Source organism: Haplochromis burtoni, unplaced genomic scaffold, assembly GCF_018398535.1.
Source record: "Haplochromis burtoni strain Fernald_Lab_line unplaced genomic scaffold, NCSU_Asbu1 Contig_452, whole genome shotgun sequence".
Classification (NCBI taxonomy): Eukaryota; Metazoa; Chordata; class Actinopteri; order Cichliformes; family Cichlidae; genus Haplochromis; species Haplochromis burtoni.
The window spans coordinates 454,130-471,946 of NW_024582813.1; the positions used below are offsets into that span (position 1 = coordinate 454,130).

The 17,817-nt window shown below is 40.6% G+C and overlaps 2 protein-coding genes across 3 annotated transcripts; one reads left to right on the forward strand and one right to left on the reverse strand.

Annotated features, from left to right (window-relative positions):
* The first annotated feature begins 13,202 nt into the window (after window positions 1-13,202).
* LOC102295349 (transcription factor jun-B-like) lies at window positions 13,203-16,181 on the forward strand. Of its 2 annotated transcripts, XM_005946178.3 has the most exons (2): window positions 13,205-13,667; window positions 13,928-16,181. In XM_005946178.3, the coding sequence occupies exon 2, from the start codon at window positions 13,966-13,968 to the stop codon at window positions 14,854-14,856; it is 891 nt and encodes a 296-aa protein (XP_005946240.1). In that variant the 5' UTR covers window positions 13,205-13,667; window positions 13,928-13,965; the 3' UTR covers window positions 14,857-16,181. The 2 variants fall into 2 exon arrangements, with proteins under 2 accessions (XP_005946239.1, XP_005946240.1); XM_005946177.3 differs by having other exon boundaries at window positions 13,203-16,181.
* Window positions 16,182-16,277: 96 nt separating this feature from the next.
* On the reverse strand, window positions 16,278-17,464 carry LOC102295851 (peroxiredoxin-like). The gene is made up of 3 exons (XM_005946179.2): window positions 17,286-17,464; window positions 17,029-17,159; window positions 16,278-16,676 (listed from the first exon to the last, which is right to left on the reverse strand). Exons 1-3 carry the CDS (start codon window positions 17,447-17,449, stop codon window positions 16,594-16,596), a joined length of 378 nt encoding a protein of 125 aa, XP_005946241.1. The 5' UTR covers window positions 17,450-17,464; the 3' UTR covers window positions 16,278-16,593.
* Window positions 17,465-17,817: the final 353 nt, after the last annotated feature.

Here is a 17,817-nt window from a genome sequence, read left to right on the forward strand (position 1 = left end):
TCATTTAAGGCAATAAGAAAACAAAGTAATGACAACAAAGCCGGATTGATTCTACAGTATCAGGTGCTCTTGATTAAATGACTGATGGAGGTGATAAGAAAGATTTTCACACTTAAGTGATGCTAATGCATCTATGGCAATCTAATAATCACCCAGAAGAGCCCTGCCCTTATCCCATGTTTTAATGTTTGAATGTGTTTATCAAGTTGCCTTTCTAAGAGGATCTTTCTAGCAAAAAAAAAAAAAAAAGAAAGAAAAAAAAGATAGTGGGTGACAGATTTCCAGATAAAATGTAGATTCTAACAGACAATCATACACTCTAATGTGTCAAATATACACAGCGAGCAAATATGTAATAGCCCCCACCTACACTTCACTACAGGAAATTAAGCATTTCCTGCTGCTTTTACACAGGATGTGAGGTTAGTGCCTTGCCGTGTTTCAGTCTCTTATGAATGAGAGCTACTCTCACTGTGTACCACAGTCTCACTCACAGTACTTTTGAAGTACTATAATCAGTGGTAATCATATTTATATGAGGTCCTCGTTCCCACATGTTTAATGAATGAAGATCTGTGTCTTTTAAAATGCCACAATGGTATGAGTGTGAGAGATGGTAAATTAAAAACAAGATGCATGCTGAGAGAACCAACTGAGTATTTTCAAAGACAGGAATTAGATTTAGCTCATTACATCAATTTATTTCAAAGATTTTTCAAAGGTTTTTTTCATGCAGGGCTGCAGTTGTTTTCTTGAAATAAGCCCCAAATCCCTCCTTATGTGTAGTTCTTTTAGAGTAGAGTGTAAATGCAATTTAAAACTAAATTATGCACACTAGGTCACCATGATTTAGTACTTTACTTAATCAAACTGTCTGTGAGAAGCATCGTCCTTCATTTAGGAAAGTAAAAGTCTGTAAAATAACACCCAAGATGGTGAGCTTCATTCGACAAAGAGGTGCTGCACATCTGAAGTGTTCAGCCAGATCATTACTGATTATAATTAGTTAGATTAACAGGTTCTCATTGTGGCTTTGTTCATTAACACTTATCATTGTGGGCAGCTAATTAGCATAGCTGGCTAATTAGCTGACCACATACAGAAGCAAACTAATCCTGGCTTTTAATGAACTTATTCACCACATGTTACTTTTATTACTCACCATTTAAAACGTGTTTTTAAAGCTCAGCCTGTAAAGTGGAGTATACCTACATTATAATCCAACACAACACTGGTATATGAACAGTGGTAGCTAGCTACACATTTCAACATTTTAACTCTTTTCTTTTAAAACAGTGTTTTAGAAAAAACTGGGGTAAATTCCAGCTTCTTTATTTTCATTTCCTCTCATGTAGTATGAACTGATTACGACTTTGTTTTCTTTTAACTCTGGGGCAATCAGATTTAGCATCAGTGTCTCAGGTTTGGGCTATGGGCATGACAATGGTAATCCATCCGCTTGGCTGCAGACTTAGCTTTTTGTCATGCAGATAGCTTATAAAATAAGATTACGTTATTGTCTATGATAGAGAAGAAAATCTTCTTAGATTAGGCAACTGCTGCACAGCAAACCAGACAATATCAAAACCCTTAAAAAGGCACACTTAGGGAAGAACTTAGTAAGTAACAAATTCAATCGTCAACTTGAGATTTCATTTTCAGTCAAGGTACAAAGTCAGTGCAGTAAAACAGATTTTTTTTTTCAAATAAAAAGCATATGTTCAACAACATTTGTACAAACTTAAAGGCTTGCTTAAAGAACTATAATGATCTCTGTGCCATGCTGGGGCAGAAGGCGAGGCATCAGTTAGTCGAGCGTCTGCATGTGCACACTTGCAATCCTGTTTAGTTTTATAAAGTTAAGTAACAACATGACAAGAAGACTTAATCTCATCATTATTGTGGATGCACCTGTGCTGTAAACAAGGGTCAAGTGTTGCCCTGGGCAGAATTTTAAGTACTATGCTTGTGCCAAGAATGTCTGCATTAAAAAAAACACCCAAAGGGCACACACCATGCTCAGCAAAGCACGCATAATGTATGCATGCCCACAAGAAGAAAGAGGAAGACAAACAGGTAGAAGTATGGATAGATAAGAAGAGAAGACAGACAGCAAGAAACAAAGGGAAACAGTTTTCCCGAGAAAAATCTCAAAGACAGTTTTTTCACGCATTGCCTAATGGTTACTATCATACCCATCTGATTGATAACACCCTCCACCTCATTTCTGGGCATCAGGCTCCACCAGTAATACCAGACAGCTGGGAGGCAGAAAAAGCAAAAGTGCAGTTTAACCGTTTCACTGCCAGACAGAATTGAGCTGGCTGTGGTTATCTGACTAAAAGCTTTCTCTCTCAGTCTCTCTATATTAGTAGTTTCATTCTAGTGAGTATTGATGAAAGTGTCCCTAGCCCTCTCCCAGTCACGCCCGTCTCTACTGCTACCTGATACCCAGCTGAACGCTATGAGGACGCATTTTTAAGCCTTGCGCCTCATCGCTAACGGCTGGGTGTTTGCTCTATAATTTGCACCTTTCTGAAATGAATCCAAATGTTTTGATAAACTCAAGAGTTCTCAAGGCAAGCGCATTTCCTTCACGTCTTGTGAAATGCTGATAAAGTGTTCACCACTTATGTATTTCAGTGCTTGTGCAGGAGGGTGTTTTTTTATGACTACAAATGACTCTGCATTTCCCCCTTGCTCTATTTCTGTTTCCCTTGCTCTCATGGGAGTCTAAGGGGGTAAATATGAGGGGTGAAACTATGTAATGAAAAACAGATGAGGATAGAGAGTAGACAAATGAGTTTTGCTAGCATTTACAAATAAATGTGAATAAGGAATAAGCAAATTGGTGCATTAACTGGCATGTACATTGCACTTTCCTTGAAGCACTCTAACTCTTCAAACCACATTCAAACAGTCATACAGCTCGTATTTTACATGTACACCACATTAACTGTCACATTCACACTCATACACTGATCGATGCATCAGGTGCAATCTGAAGTTCAGTACCTTGCTCAAATGCACTTGGACTCCTTTTTTCTTTTAATTTGTGGAGCAAACTATGCTAACCAATTGATTAAATGTCGTGCTATCTGAATGAGAAGGCTTGATTTCACAAAATCTTTGCTGTACTGAACATTTTTGCCCGTGCACTGGCCAATGGAATCAGGAAATTATGCTATCAACACTGCTCGGTTTTGCAATAGTTGTGCAAACTGAAATTATAACACCAAACAGAGTCGTGGTTAATGATGAAGAGGTTTATGAAATCAAAGTTAATGCAGGCTTTCGGTAAGTTCTGCCTTACTTCTGTTTTAAAGTGAGTCTCTGGAACTTTGGCTAACAACCACAGTATGTGGTCAAAAGTGACATTTCTGAGGAATTCTGAGCTGTTAGAAAAGAGCAGATCAGCAACACGGTGAACTTACTCAGTAACAGCAGTCAACGACAGAATCTCACTCATGGTTCACCATAAACTACTTGTCATAACAGAAAAAGTGGGTCTGTGAAGGTGATTTACTTGAAAAAAGAAAGATATGGTGGAGTTTTAAAAAAAATTTATTTCTAGGATGAGCATGCTAATTAGCGCTAACTTGCTCATTCATAATATGCAGAGGATTGTTTAAAACGTAATCAGACCGCAGAAAGCTAACCACAGTGGAATCCACAAAAACTGAAAACAAGTAAAACCAAAACACTTCACACCTATGTAGTTGCACATGTATTTTTTTGAGGTGACGCAGCTGAAAGAGTTTTGCAATCCCACGGCCTTGAAAACCAAGTTTAAATTCATCATGTAAAGTTACATGCAAATGCAGATTCAATCTACATTTGCTCAGTTTAACAAATCTGCTGCACAGGGATAAAAAGTTTTCATTCACATTAACACTTGTTTCCAATTGTAGACCACTTCAGTGCAATCAAGTTAGTGAAACTACTTTTTCTCTTGACTCTCTTTATCTTGACTCTATAAATGACAAAAGTTTCCTTATGTCTGTTTTGCAGGACTTGTTTCAAAACTGTAGTGCTTCAGAATCAGTGCAATGAGTTGGCAGCTATTAACTGAAAAAAGACAACACGATCACCTTTGCTTTTCCCACTGATGGCATATTAACAGTTACTTTAAAAAACAGACTCTTAGTTATTCGGAAAATGTTTTAACTTTTCCCCCATAAAGACAGCATGTGACCTCCTGTGTACCCTTGATGACGAATTTTGACACCACAGTATATACATCAATAAAGACGTGGTTTGACAACCATTAGAATAGGTTCTGGGTTTTTCCAAGGGTACCCCTAGTACGCTGTATAGGCAGAGATCACCCTTACTAACTTCTGATGCACACCCAGCCACTTTGTTCTGAAAGCAGGCCTGAAATATGACAGAAACTTCTCATTTCAGAAAAGAGAAACAAGGAATTCAAGGGGGAAAGAGTTAGAGTCACGTTATCAATAGCAGCCTCCCCTGGAGAGCCGTCCGCTCTGTCATATTGCAAAACTTGGTCAGAAATGGTTCAACAAGCCAGGAAGCTTCCACCTCCTCTGAACCCAAAAGAGCTTCTGCGGGATGTGCTGGAACACGATTCACGTGGGTCTGCAACCCACAGAACCCAAAGGATCAGCTGCAGACGTCATACGCAAACGCCCACAGTGGACTCATACCCACGCCCCAAAAGCGTTGGGGTCGTTTAAGTGGCACAGGGGCAATCCACGGAAGATTAGGCAGGTGGTTTTAATGTTGTGGCTGGTCAGTGTTCCTTGTGGCTAGGCAGAATTTTACAGCGGTACAAATATGTCTTAGATTTGGTTAAATACTGGGTGCTAAAATGGCTTTCTGATATGTGTCACATGATAATTAGCATATCTTTCCCTGCACACTGTGTGGCGGATCAAGGCAGCCACCTATACAACTTTACATATGTATTACACTACAAGATCTGTAGGCTGCAATATGATGGTGAGTAATTTATCAGGAAATTCTTTTTACATCAGAGAGCTGTCAGATAACAGGCATCCCAGTACAAAAGGCTGACAGAATTATCTCTCTCTCTCACACACACACACACACACACACACACACACACACAGATTCACACTCACACACACACAAACGTCAGTAAAAAGACTTGAAAACAGCAGATCCAGTAAATGATGGAGCAGGCTGCTCATTTAAGGACTGAAATGCCTCTTTTCACAGTTTGATTCGTTTACAGGTTGGCCCAAATTATTGCGGAAGCCAGTTATAGCGCTGCGTGAAGGCATTCAGTGCATGTAGATATAAAAAGCAATCCCCTTTGACCGCCTTTGTACTCTCTCACTTGGCTTTCTTAGTATGAGAACAACTATCCTTTGACAGGAAAGTTCCTGTCGGCGTGTGTGAGTGTGTGTGTGAGTGCGCGCACATATATGCGACTGTGTGTGAAAACCCAAGCTGGTGAACCACTTCTGGTAAGTTAAATAGAAGTGGGCTTCACTTGCTGGTGTCATCGCTACATTGCTGTGAAACAGACAGTAAATAATGAGGTTGAGTGAAACGCTTCTTACTCCTGAATTCAGATGAAAGTTTGAGGGGCTTGAATGACTAATTAGGAGATTAACTTAGCATGTATTATGACTGTAACCCCTCTCACTGTAAGAAATTTGAATACGAAAATAATATTATCTTAGTTTTGTGTTAAGTATTTGATATTGTTGGTTGGTACGCTGTAATGAAATTGCTTTAGAAATCGAAACAGTAACTTCGAAGTTGCACATGCTTATTTAAAAGTTTAACAACATCAATAATCTGATTTTGAGTCTCTTTAAGAAGCGGTCATCTGGAACAGAGTGGCCATCAGGATTCGGCACTGTTATCAAAATGTACATGGCTGCATTGAGTACAGCATGATGAACTTGCTGTTCTGATGAATGAATCAATGGGTGGGGAACCACCGTTGAACCACTGAACCCACTGAACGTAAATTAGCAAGTCGTCTAGATTCCCTCTCTCTGTATATATAGCTCCCGTTTGCTGGTGCACAACATTCAGACTTTGATGATAAAGGCAACAGCTATATTATTATACCATGGCATCTGTTTCTATGCACGTCTCTTTCTTTTCCAGGAAGCAATGGAGTTCAGAAGTGCTGAGTTCAATGATCATCAGTGACAGTGAGTGCATCAAAAATGCGCTTTTGGCGCCTACACAGTTTCACCAAGACTCGCAACATTGATCTCTAGTAAACACGCAATTAGATAGACTGTCCTCCCCCTTTGTGTGTCTCTTTGGTAAACATTTCTCATAATGAAGGTGCTCTCGGTTGCATGGCAGTTAAACTTCTAAGGTCTAAGTCATCATCGGTGATGACCCCAAGCCTTTACTCTAACCCTAACTCTCACCACTACTCAGAATATTTCATTTTTGTTTTTATTAAATTGTTCCCTCACGTTTTAGAAATCAGGGAACAATGAAAATCACACACAAATCAAAAACTTTTAAAATTGGATTTATGTAAATACAACACACAAACAGATTTCCAAGATATCCTGGAAATCTGTTTCCTGGGTATGCTGTTTGGGTTTCAAACTTTTTTCTATATCAGTAACATAATCTAACATTAGCAACACTAACTCTGCCCTGAAAGATAAACATAGCTACCATTTCTCATTTAAATTACCTGCTGGGAAATTGTGTAGGCTGAAGTGAGGCTCTCACCTCAAACCAATACCACAGCTTCTCATTTGACATCCCGAGAGTAAATAACCAAGTCATTTACCCGCTACTGTGATTAATGTTATGATCAACCATCATGTGAATGAGTTCTCTTTCTCACAGGTCAACATATATTTTAGCTCTTTCTTAATTTCACAGGAGCGATTTGCTCCTGTGAAATCGCATGCGCACAAATCCAAAAGGCACAGATAAATTCATGCCCACAGATGAAGCCTTAACATGATGAAAATAAATCACAGCCCTGCTCCTGCTCTCAATAATAATGTTAATTAGAGTAATCTAAAAATCCAAGATAGACATGCAACAGCATACTGTGTCACGAGTACATGAAGTAAGTTTCCCAGATATGCAACAGAGCTTTTAAATGGAAAACACAGATATGTAGCTTTCCTTAGTCTTCTGGTCATCTTGGAGGTTTGTGTCTGCAGAGAGAAAAATTATTCCTCTCCCAAATTATTATATAATTATTATTATATTATATTATAATACAGCTATTGCATGAAATGTCAGACAGGCTGTTCAGATGCTTGTAGTGATGGACTGCACAGAGTCACTTCCTTTTTTGAGTTTTAGGTGGGTTCCCTTGCAATTAAAATAAAACACTCTCTCAGCAAAGAAGTTTACATCACTCAGATCCTGTTGGATAAAAAACAATCAATAGTAAGCCTGCCTTAGCATAAAGACTGAAAACAGGAGGGAAAACCGCCATGCAACTACACTGAGTTGCAGTAAGACATCAAATCATATATCCACGGCAACTAAGACATGGCAAGCAGTTACAGCACTGCAATAAGGACTACTGCGTTATGACTTTGTTTATGACTTTTGAAAGTCATTTGTGACTTTTAAAGGTCAATAAAGTCCATAAAGCACCTGGAGTTTCTCATTGAATCATTAATATTTGTTCTCAAATGTATTTTGGGCTTGCGCGTCCTTTTGCTTGATTCCTGACCTGAACCCTTCCTTCAAAGCTTGCTGCTGCCACACTGGTACCACAGCTGACCCATTACTGCAACTTACTGGGGAAATGAAAATGTGGTGTACCCAAATCCTCCACACCCTGGCCCCCTGCCAGCTCACATTCACTTCTCCAAATTTCACACAAAGAGGAACTCTCGGTTGGTGTCAGACAGGAATCAAACATCCGCAATACACAGCATCTCTTCTCCCTGATCCAGCAGTTTAAAGAAAGCCTGAATCCCACTATAATCTCAGTTCAGATGTTATCTGACGATTGTATTGCCTTGTATTCACAATGACATGGGCGTATGTACTAAAGGTTAAGCCACTCTTTATGTCACAACAGTCTGAGTCTTTTAGTCATTTACAGTATGTCAGCCCTCCCTCATAGTTTCACAACAAAGGTTTGACGTGTCTTGTTTGGATGAGTTTGCGGAAAATGGAGTGTTTGACTTTTTGCTCACCTTTTTCATTTTAGCACTATTTTTAAGAAATCATTAATACAAGTCACGGACCATTTTGAGACAGTCTGTGTGTTTTGTTTTAATTGTTTACTGCAGGAACAGGAACAGGGGTTATAAAGTCGGGGTTTTGTAATTAATCAAAAAGTCACAATTTTCCTTTAATGTTTGAGTCAATGACAGGGGAAATTTGCAGCTTTGCAAACAGAACCATGTTTGCAAAGCTGCTGAAGGACTGAAAATGAATGACATTTGTGATCATTATAGGATGTGTTTTATTGATTTTTGGCTAATTTCTCCCAAATTCCAGTATAAAGCTGATATTTGTGGTTTTGAATAAAATTTCTTTTAAATTGTTGAAGGAATTTTCATGTTAAAAAAAAGAAGAAAAAGAGCTGTTTGTGTTTCCTGTCACACTTGTGGCACAAAACAAGAAATGGACTTTATATTATGAAACTAGAGCGTTAAAACATTTTCATAACTGATCCACTGATTGTGCCAGACATTCGTCCTCTCACTACACCTCAATCAGGAAATCTCTAGAAAACTTCAAAGCTGCAGTCCGAAAATGACTTTTGGTTTATCTCTCTATTTGTGACAAAACTCCTGAACTTTATGTTAGAGCTAATTAGAAAACATTAGCATGTTCCCACTAAAAGTTAGATTGTGAACATTAACGAGTTAACACGTAACACTGTCATTGTTCATGTTGTTATGTAGCATTTAGGACACACTCCGTGTAGCGCCTCAAGAAGCTGCCAGCAAGGCAATATACTCGAGTTCTGGTATTAGGTAACAGATCAGTAAGCAATCATTAATAATGGATTGACATTGATATTGCAGTCTCCAACTGCTTTGATTGAAACGATTCTGAAGCTCGTGGTTAACGTCACTGCACTCACAGTTCTCTTCCTACTGATGATAATTATGATATTTTCATCTTTTTGAAACAAAAAAGCAACAAGGAGCCAGCCCAATTAATAACCAAATGAGCATGTAAAATCAGATTAGATCTAATTGCCCCACTTCCTGCTGTTTGCCTTTTTTCTTTGAGACTGGCAGAGTGACATGGAGTTAAAGCATCCGTGTAGATGGAAAGGAAGTGGGAAAGACAGCTCCATATGTGTTACGTCAGCCTGCGGGGACAGCTGGGTCTGACTGTCTTTTCCTGCCACGCTCATTTGGCCCCAGCAGTCATCATGCCTTGTGCTAAAGGTCTCTCGTTGCTACAAGGCTACTTGGCACTATCTGGGAGCTAAAGATGAAAAATATGCTGATTAAACATGCATTCATTAAAGCGATTACATGCACAGGGCGGCTCAATTTCCCACGGGCAGCCAAATAATAATGAAGGGGAGGAAGAAGGAAAGTAAAGGGCTGTTGGTGTATGGAGGGGTTTAGTGCGGAGGGAAGGGTAGGGGGGTGGAAGAGAAATTGATTTAAAATGCGTTGATTTAAAATGACCCTCACAGTCTTTAAGGACTGACTAACAGTCCTTTGACTTATTATGCTGCGCGGGGCAGTGAGCTGTCCACTCCTTAAGGGGACAGCCAGCTTTTTTGCCCTGACGAACACCCCCACCTTACTCACCACACCTACAGGCCCCTTCCAGGTCATTGAGCTTCCAGCATGGAGGACCTTGCCAAAAACACAGGAGAGATGTTAGTTCTAGTTCATTTACTTAAGCCGGGAAGTGTTTTAGTGCCTGAATAAGCTGTGTAGGAGAGAAGGACAGGAGGGAGTTAAAGTTGAGATCAAGGCCAAATGAACATCAGCAGCTTACAGGCATTTTTTCACTTTTGTCCTTTTTAAAGTTTTGTTTAAAGTCAAACAGACGCATAAAAGAAAATGGTTGGAAAAGACGCAATCAAACAGCATTTTCCTTCTGGCGCGAGAACATTTACACAAAAGAAAGGAATTCAAGCCATCACTTTTCCTGTTAATTCTTCCAAACAACCTGAATTTTGCAAATCAGACTCTCTAATTTCCTGTAAACTCATATTGGCTCTAATGCTTCAATTATTGCACTTCATCTCATACTGTGGTTAAATGTCAGCAGTGCAGGCAATATCCAGATTGCTCAATTCTCAGTAAAAAAAATGTTTTGGAAGTCTGACTCAGAATTAAACTAATACAGGTGTCTCACTGACATTATAGACTTTCTTCTAAATGACACACTTTACAGCTGTGACAAATTTAATTACTTTCTCTTATGTGCTGTTAAGGACTCCTACCTCACTTCAGTGTCTCTGCTGGGTTCAGTCAGTGATGTGCTAATAGCCACTGACAAACCAAACAATCAGAAAAAACAGAAACTATCTTTATACAGTTTAGCCACAGCTTCTGTCGACGCTGATGTGGTTTATATCACCTATATGCTTCTTGGATGCTTTCATCCTTTACTGTTCTTAATTTTTGTGGCTGCTGCTTTTGTTCTTTGCCGTCCTATCTGTCAACCTGAATCACACCAGTGTTCAAAGAAAGTGACAGAATTGCATGTATGAGGTGTTTGCTCAGTAATTCTGTGAATTTCTGTCTATTGCCATACATAATCATGTGCACGGGAGCAAGAAATGTTTCAGAACAGAACAACGATGCAATTAGGGATGCCAAATAAGAAGCTTTATATGCTGTAAATATCCCAGCCAGAGAAAGCATTTTCATTTCCTTGATTAGATCAGGTATGAGATTCTCAGTCTCCTAATCTGGCAAAAAAAGAAAAGACAAAAAAAACCCATGACACAATAATATACATTAGATTATATCATATACAAAAATATTACCAGAAATAATCGCACTATTTACCATCTTATCTGAGGCAAACAGCTGTCAGTATCAAGCCATGAGTGAGAAGAGGTCACAATTTTGTGCTATCTCAAAGCAGTGACTATCGTGACTTTTAGTAAGTGGATGAGATCACTCTGAAAGTGGAACTGACCACTGACTGATACCTTGCCCTGTTTCCCTGAACTACTTCTGTTTCTCTGTTTCCCCTGGTGTTGTCCGCACTGACAGGCTGACCGCTGCATGATAGCTGACCAAACTTCAACTTAGACTCACATCATTTAAAAAAAAAAAAAGCGGGTGTAAAGTATTGAGGATAATAAAACAGTAAAAGTAACAGCAACACCTAGAATGCGGTAAGAGGCACAGCTGAATCAAGGTAACTTAGAGCTGTTTTCAAGTAACTACTGCAATTTTCAACCGAGCCTGTCGCTGATGTGGACGCCGCATTCAGTGAATGCAATCTCATGAAATTTGTGTGGCCGCTAATCAGTACTAGGCATCCTTCAATCAGGAGGTGTGTGTTTTGGGTCCATTTAAAAAACAGAATCGGTAGCATTTTTGGATGGCTACAAACTTGGATCTTGAAATGAAACATTAAAATGGATATATTGTTTATTTTTCTTAATTTCTGCAGCAGTTTTAGGTCTTAAAATAGCCTCAGTAATATCAGTGTCTCTGTAGTCTGTAATTTGGCTTCGATCAAGTGGAAATAAAAATGCAAGTGCACTCTGGAGTTTTACCACTCTTCCACTGGCCTAGTAATGGGGACTGGGAGGTTTATTGTATTCATTGTATCCAAATTCCCCCAAAAGTCTCTCAGCCATGGAGATCAAGGTTGTTCATTTTATTGCTGTGGAGATATTTCAGACTGAATTTGAGTATGTTCATTTTTCTTCTTGGAGGGTTTAAGGTTCACTAAACCAATTTTCCACATGAAGATCAGTTTTTTTTTCACCAGTATCTTCATGCATTGCTGTATTTGTGTATTTTGAGGAGCTCACAAAAGTCTGACAAATAACCCTGACAAATAACTGTGATAACATCAGGTTATCTCACAAGAGACTTAAAATAATAATCAGGTATTTTCAAACATGGTGTGTATGGCTTGAATTGCAGAGGCAAAGAAAGATGTAGAAAATGTAGGATTCAGAAGTAGAGTTGTTCAGATTTATGGAGTTCTGTGAATTTCATTTCCAATAATTCCATTCTTGGAAATAAAAGTCAAAATATCTCACCTTGTGTTTTCTGTGCTTTCTACATTGAGTTTTCTTATTTAATCTGCCTTTTGTGATCAAATTACAGCACTAAAATGCTGAAGTAATTCTGTGAAACCACAAATGCAGACAAAATTGCTCAAATTGCCATCCAAAAGACCTGCAATTACCCAGCTATCAGCCACATTTTCCTTACTCACATGGCGCAGCCTGGCAGAAGTCTCTAATATTGTACAAGATACCGAAAAAAAAAAAAAGTTTTAAACGATTAAAGAATGCAGCTAGACTTCTTCTGGTTCCGCCATAACGGAAACACATGTACACTCATGATCAAAACAGAATGTGACCTAAGGACAAGTGTAAGCAGAAGACAGAAAAAACTGAAGAAAAAATATGGATGTGCGTGTGCGCATGGCCTTCTGGGTCGTGATTCAGAAGTCATTACCATACGGGGGAGACAAAGACGTCTTTCTATCAAACAGGTGTTGGGGGCACGTGACGTGTCTTTAGACTGAAATACCTGAGAGGTTGTGTCATGTTTTCATGCTGCCATAGGAACACAGTAGGTTCAGAAGGATACACTTACACTGTTAATTAAACATAAATAACATATGAGCAAGTAAACATGGTAAATTCAAAGTACCGAGCACTGAATTCAAGTTGGCTGACTATTATCTCCCTCAATCTTATGAGTGTAAGCCTTAAAGGTTGTTTATTACATTTTTTTGCTTTTTTAAATGCACTAATAGTTTGCTCTGATTCACCGAACATGTCCTCCCTTGCCAGACACCCGTTAGGCTTCGTGCGTTTTTGAAGACATCTCGCCCAAGAGTTACCCATCCTCTCCCTGCCTGCGGGGTAAAGCGGGGCAGCGACGAACCTCCTCCCCCTTCTCCTCCCACATCCCCCAGAGATGGAGCTGGAAGTGCGCCAGGATGGGATTGGCTTCCTGCTCCTGTCATTGAGGAACCGGTGCGCCAGGATAGCCAAATATGGACCGGCTGATATCAGTTTGTAGCACATGACTCAGCACCAGATTATATATCTTCACTGGTGGGATTACTGTTAAGGATGAAAGGCAAAGTGGCAGCGGTTTAGATGTCCGAACAGAGCTGGAAAGCGCTCGTTGCCGTTTGTGGTTGGCTTTGAGTCGCTTTTGGGCTGTTGGTAACATTTCAAGTGACTTGTTAAAAATGACTATGAGTGTGAATGCTTGAGGGAGCCTATTTTATGTGTTTATGCTTACCTGGACTCAGTTTCCCCCGCGCCGAATACGTCTTGTCGTGTTTACAGTCCGTTTTTCCTGGAAGCTGCGTCAAGTCAAGATCAGACGGAGACAATACAGAAACAGCCAATCAGAGCGTCTTCTGGAGGGCTTATATAAATACAGCAGAGCGCGTCAGCCGCCTGTCATTAACAAGGAAACACAAGTGGAGCGCACACTTGTAGAAGAACAGACTCTCCTTCTCACGAGTGGAATGAAAACATCTGAGTTAGTCACTGGACTCCGCTTTGATTCCAACTAAAGGTACAAATCGACGACTTGGTACAGTACAGTTCCACTATTTGGAAGTTTTGCTCTGTTTTGATAGCTTTGGTCTTCAGTATAGTAATACAGCGGGACTTTTGTGCTGGAGATTGACTCATTTTGGGACACTGAAGCCTCGGTGTCCGAGCAACATCTTTTGCAGCGCACTCTTGTATTTGACTGTCTGATTTGAAATATGTCCACAATAATGGAACAGCCTTTTTATGACGACTCGTTTCTCTCTGCTTATGGCCATCCAGGCGCAGCCCTGCAGGACTACAAGCTGCTTAAGCAGAATATGAACTTGAACTTCTCCGATACATATCGGAACTCAAACTTCAAGTCACAGCACCTGCGCGCCGACAGTGATTTCTATCCAGCGGGGACGGCAGAAGTGGGCTCTCTGAAGCTCGCCTCTCCTGAATTAGAGCGACTGATCGTCCAGAGCAGCAACGGGGTCATCACTACGCCGACACCTGCTCAGTACCTGTACAACCGCGGGATCACGGAGGAGCAGGAGGGCTTTGCCGAAGGTTTTGTTAAAGCGTTGGACGACCTACACAAGATGAACCAGATGGCTCCTCCAAACGTGTCCATCGGCACAGGCGGGGTTGGCTGCTCGGCTCCAGTCTCGGTGTTCGGCTCATCCATGCAACCGGAGCCGCTTGAGTATACAACCCTGAGCAGCTGCACCACGAACCCCAGCCTGACCTCTGCTGCCAGCTATCCCTCCACCACCATCAGCTACCTGCCTCATCACCAGTACCACCAGCATCCTCAAGCCGTTGCGCACGGATCACACCACTTCCAGCACTCACTGGCCGGGGCCGGCATCCACCCTCAGCGGTTCGGAGGGATGAAAGAGGAGCCCCAGACAGTCCCCGACATGCAGAGCAGCGACAACAGCTCCCCGCCCATGTCCCCTATCGACATGGAGAATCAGGAGCGGGTAAAAGCGGAGCGCAAGCGGCTGAGGAACCGGCTCGCAGCCTCAAAGTGTCGGAGGCGCAAATTGGAGCGCATCGCCCGTCTCGAAGACAAGGTTAAAGTGTTGAAAAATGACAACGCTGGACTGTCAAGCACGGCTTCTCTACTGCGGGAACAGGTGGCCCAACTCAAACAGAAAGTCATGACGCATGTGAGCAGTGGCTGCCAGCTCATGCTAGCACCCAAAGTAAAGTCTTATTGAAGAAATAATGCACTTATTAAAACACTGGACAGTACCTGGACTGACAACCCAACCTGGTCTTTATACGTTTTTAGTATGAAAACTGGATTATTGTGATTTCTGCCGTCTAAAGAAACATCACCCATACACAGAAATAATACAAGACTAAAACACTTAGGGCATTTTTGAATAAGTTTTTGAAAGTGTCGTCTTGGCGTTTCCTGTTTACATTTTCTTTAATTGCTATTTGTGATGCTTTTTATGTAAGTTATTTGTGTTAGAGTTAACCTCATGGACCATTCTTGTTGTTTTTTTGTTTTTTACCTGTATAGTAAATATTTAAGTAAATGACATTATGAAATTAAGAAATGTGTTGCTGTGTTTTTGAGGTCGTGTATTTTTTAAGTGCCACTTCAAAAATTATTGTATTTCTCGTGAACATTAAACCACACCGCTGTCTCTGATCAGCAGTGAAGTTTACAACACCAGAAGTTGGTTGACGTTGGAGACGTCCCAGCGTAGGATTTTTCCTTACTGACGCACAAGCGTCAGTCCATATATGGTGCATGTTGCTATCAAACGTCACATCACGATAGGTTTCCGGGAACTCCCTCCCACATTGCCCGTCAGAAGGGCTGCGCGCTCCCCTTTACACCACAGTGTGTGTGTAATTGAAAAGGTTTGTCAATGAGTGGTTTATTCGCGTTAAGGGAGTTTCCCCATTCTGCTTTCATTTTCCCAAAACAAGCCGTGAGAACACTAGGTGAGGAAAAATGGTTAAAAAAAAAAGTTCCAGATAAACATGTTAGACTGATTACTGAGAGCTAGTTTGAGTTACAAGAATCGGCTCGCGTAAAACTGAGAAAATGTTCCAGTAAGCCGAGAACATTCGGTAAAACAAGCAGGATTGTGTACTGGAGCGTTGTTCTCTGAATTAGTAAATAAGACAAATGTTATCAGGAAATCGGAAATATTAAACAGTGAGATATCAAAAATGTTTGTGGAACTGAAATGCAGGTTGTGGTTAGGACGGTCATTATCATATAATCATATCCAGTAATCTTTCCCAATGTGCTTCAGTACCATTTGGCAATAACAGGCTGTTGTGCTGAGTCAAACACAGCAACTCCAATATTAACCAACTCTTGGCAGCTTCGTGACGCACTCAGATCTTCTGCCAGGTACAGGAGCCAAGAATGATACACCACAATAAAAAACACAAATAAAAAGGTTTATTCCAAGAACTTTAAGTTCTCAGTCACCAAGAAAAAGAGCCAAGAGTAGCTTTAGAAGAGTTCTGCCGCCACCTAGGGGTTGCAAGTGGACAGGCATTCACATTTTGATTTAAAACAAACAAACAAACAAACAAAAAACAAATAAACAAAAAAAAAAAACAAAAAAAACCCCCACACACCCCAAAATAAGCCACACACACTTGATCATAACTTTCCTCCATGTTTTAATAAAGATGGTAGCAAATTATTAACAGCCAGGAAACAAATTTCAGTGCTTTCTTTGAAAAAGGAACAACAAAACTATACTTTCAGTGATCAAGACGATGAGGTTACCCAAAAGTTTGTACACTGGACATGAAAACAAAAAACCCCCCCAAAACCAAACATTTCCTCCCCCCTACATGAAGCTGAGGTGTGTTTTAACAGGTTAGTCTGGACGTGATGATACTGCTTTATAGGCATCCCTCTCATCTGAGGTCAAGTGCTATGTTGAGGAAAACAGCAGAGTAGGAGACGTTCACATTTACTGCTTGGAGAAGAATGCTTTGCTCTTCTCGACGTCGGGGACGATCGTGTCGCTCCCGGGTTTCCAGCCAGCAGGACACACTGCGTGAAGTGGCAGGAGGGACAAAGTTTACTTTAAGCTGACATTTATACACACTGAACTTGGTATAATCTAAAGGACAAAGTACATATGTGACTGGTTGGGAAACACAGGAAGGACTAAACCGCCAAATCTAGCCACAGCTTCGCAGTCAATTTTACCAATCAGCTATTTCCATTTTAAGTGTGTGATGTGCAGTTTAGAGCATCTGAAGTTACAGGTAAAATTAATGACATGTATTTGGGTTATTTTTATGACAAATGCATGATTAATAAGTTATACCACTAAACCTGAGCACCAGTGTATGCTGAGTAAACACTGATGAACTGAGGGAAGGTACGGCAGTTTACTCACCCTCTCCATATTTGTCTGTGTGCTTGAAGGCTTGAACCAGGCGCAGAGTCTCGTCCACAGAACGACCCACAGGCAAGTCGTTAATGGTGATCTGCCTCAAGACGCCCTTGTCATCAATCACAAAGAGACCCCTGAAATTCACAAGATGTTGCAGTTTTTACAAATACTTTAAAGTATCAGTAGACCAAGCTGCTTTTTAACAATAACCAGTGGGTTTTTATTAAAATAATTTTATATTAAAAGGGCATTTAACTGACCTGAATGAGATGCCCTCATCTTCCTTCAGCACACCATACTCTTTGGAGATTGACTTGCTGAGGTCCGATACCAGGGGGATTTTCATGTTACCCAGACCTCCCTGTTTTCTTGGTGTGTTGACCCTGAAGAGAGAGGGGGAAAAAAAACCCAAAAACAAAAACATTTTTTATTTTATATTATAAACAAGTACAAAACACGTAATGTCCACAGGGAAGGTCTCCTGGTTGATAAACCTTGCGTTTGCCCCGCCACCCCTTCGACCTTGTAGTTCTCTGAAATGGGAGTCATTTAACACGCCGTTAGAGATAAGATACAGGCGGTGTCTGAGAGGATAACATATCAGTTGTTCAACTTTATGAGGACACACTGCATTCAGAGGTTCTCCACAATGCTTCAAAAGACAGTCTGACAAACACCAAGTAGCAAAATAATAATGTGGTGAAAACTCTCCTCATACTGCAGTTTTATGTAGTTTACAGATGTCTCACTTCTGGTCTCTGCTGCCCGTTGTGAGATTCAACACTCTGAGGT

Bases quoted from the DNA above. Each gene is read 5' to 3' on its own strand.
- LOC102295349 (XM_005946177.3), top strand. From the start codon at position 13,864: ATGTCCACAATAATGGAACAGCCTTTTTATGACGACTCGTTTCTCTCT.
- LOC102295851 (XM_005946179.2), bottom strand. From the start codon at position 17,449: ATGTTTTTGTTTTTGGGTTTTTTTTCCCCCTCTCTCTTCAGGGTCAAC. The intron at 17,160-17,285 runs GTCAGTTAAATG...TGTGAATTTCAG, and splicing joins GATGAGGGCATCTCATTCAG to GGGTCTCTTTGTGATTGATG. The intron at 16,677-17,028 runs GTGAGTAAACTG...CACTTCACGCAG, and splicing joins CACAGACAAATATGGAGAGG to TGTGTCCTGCTGGCTGGAAA.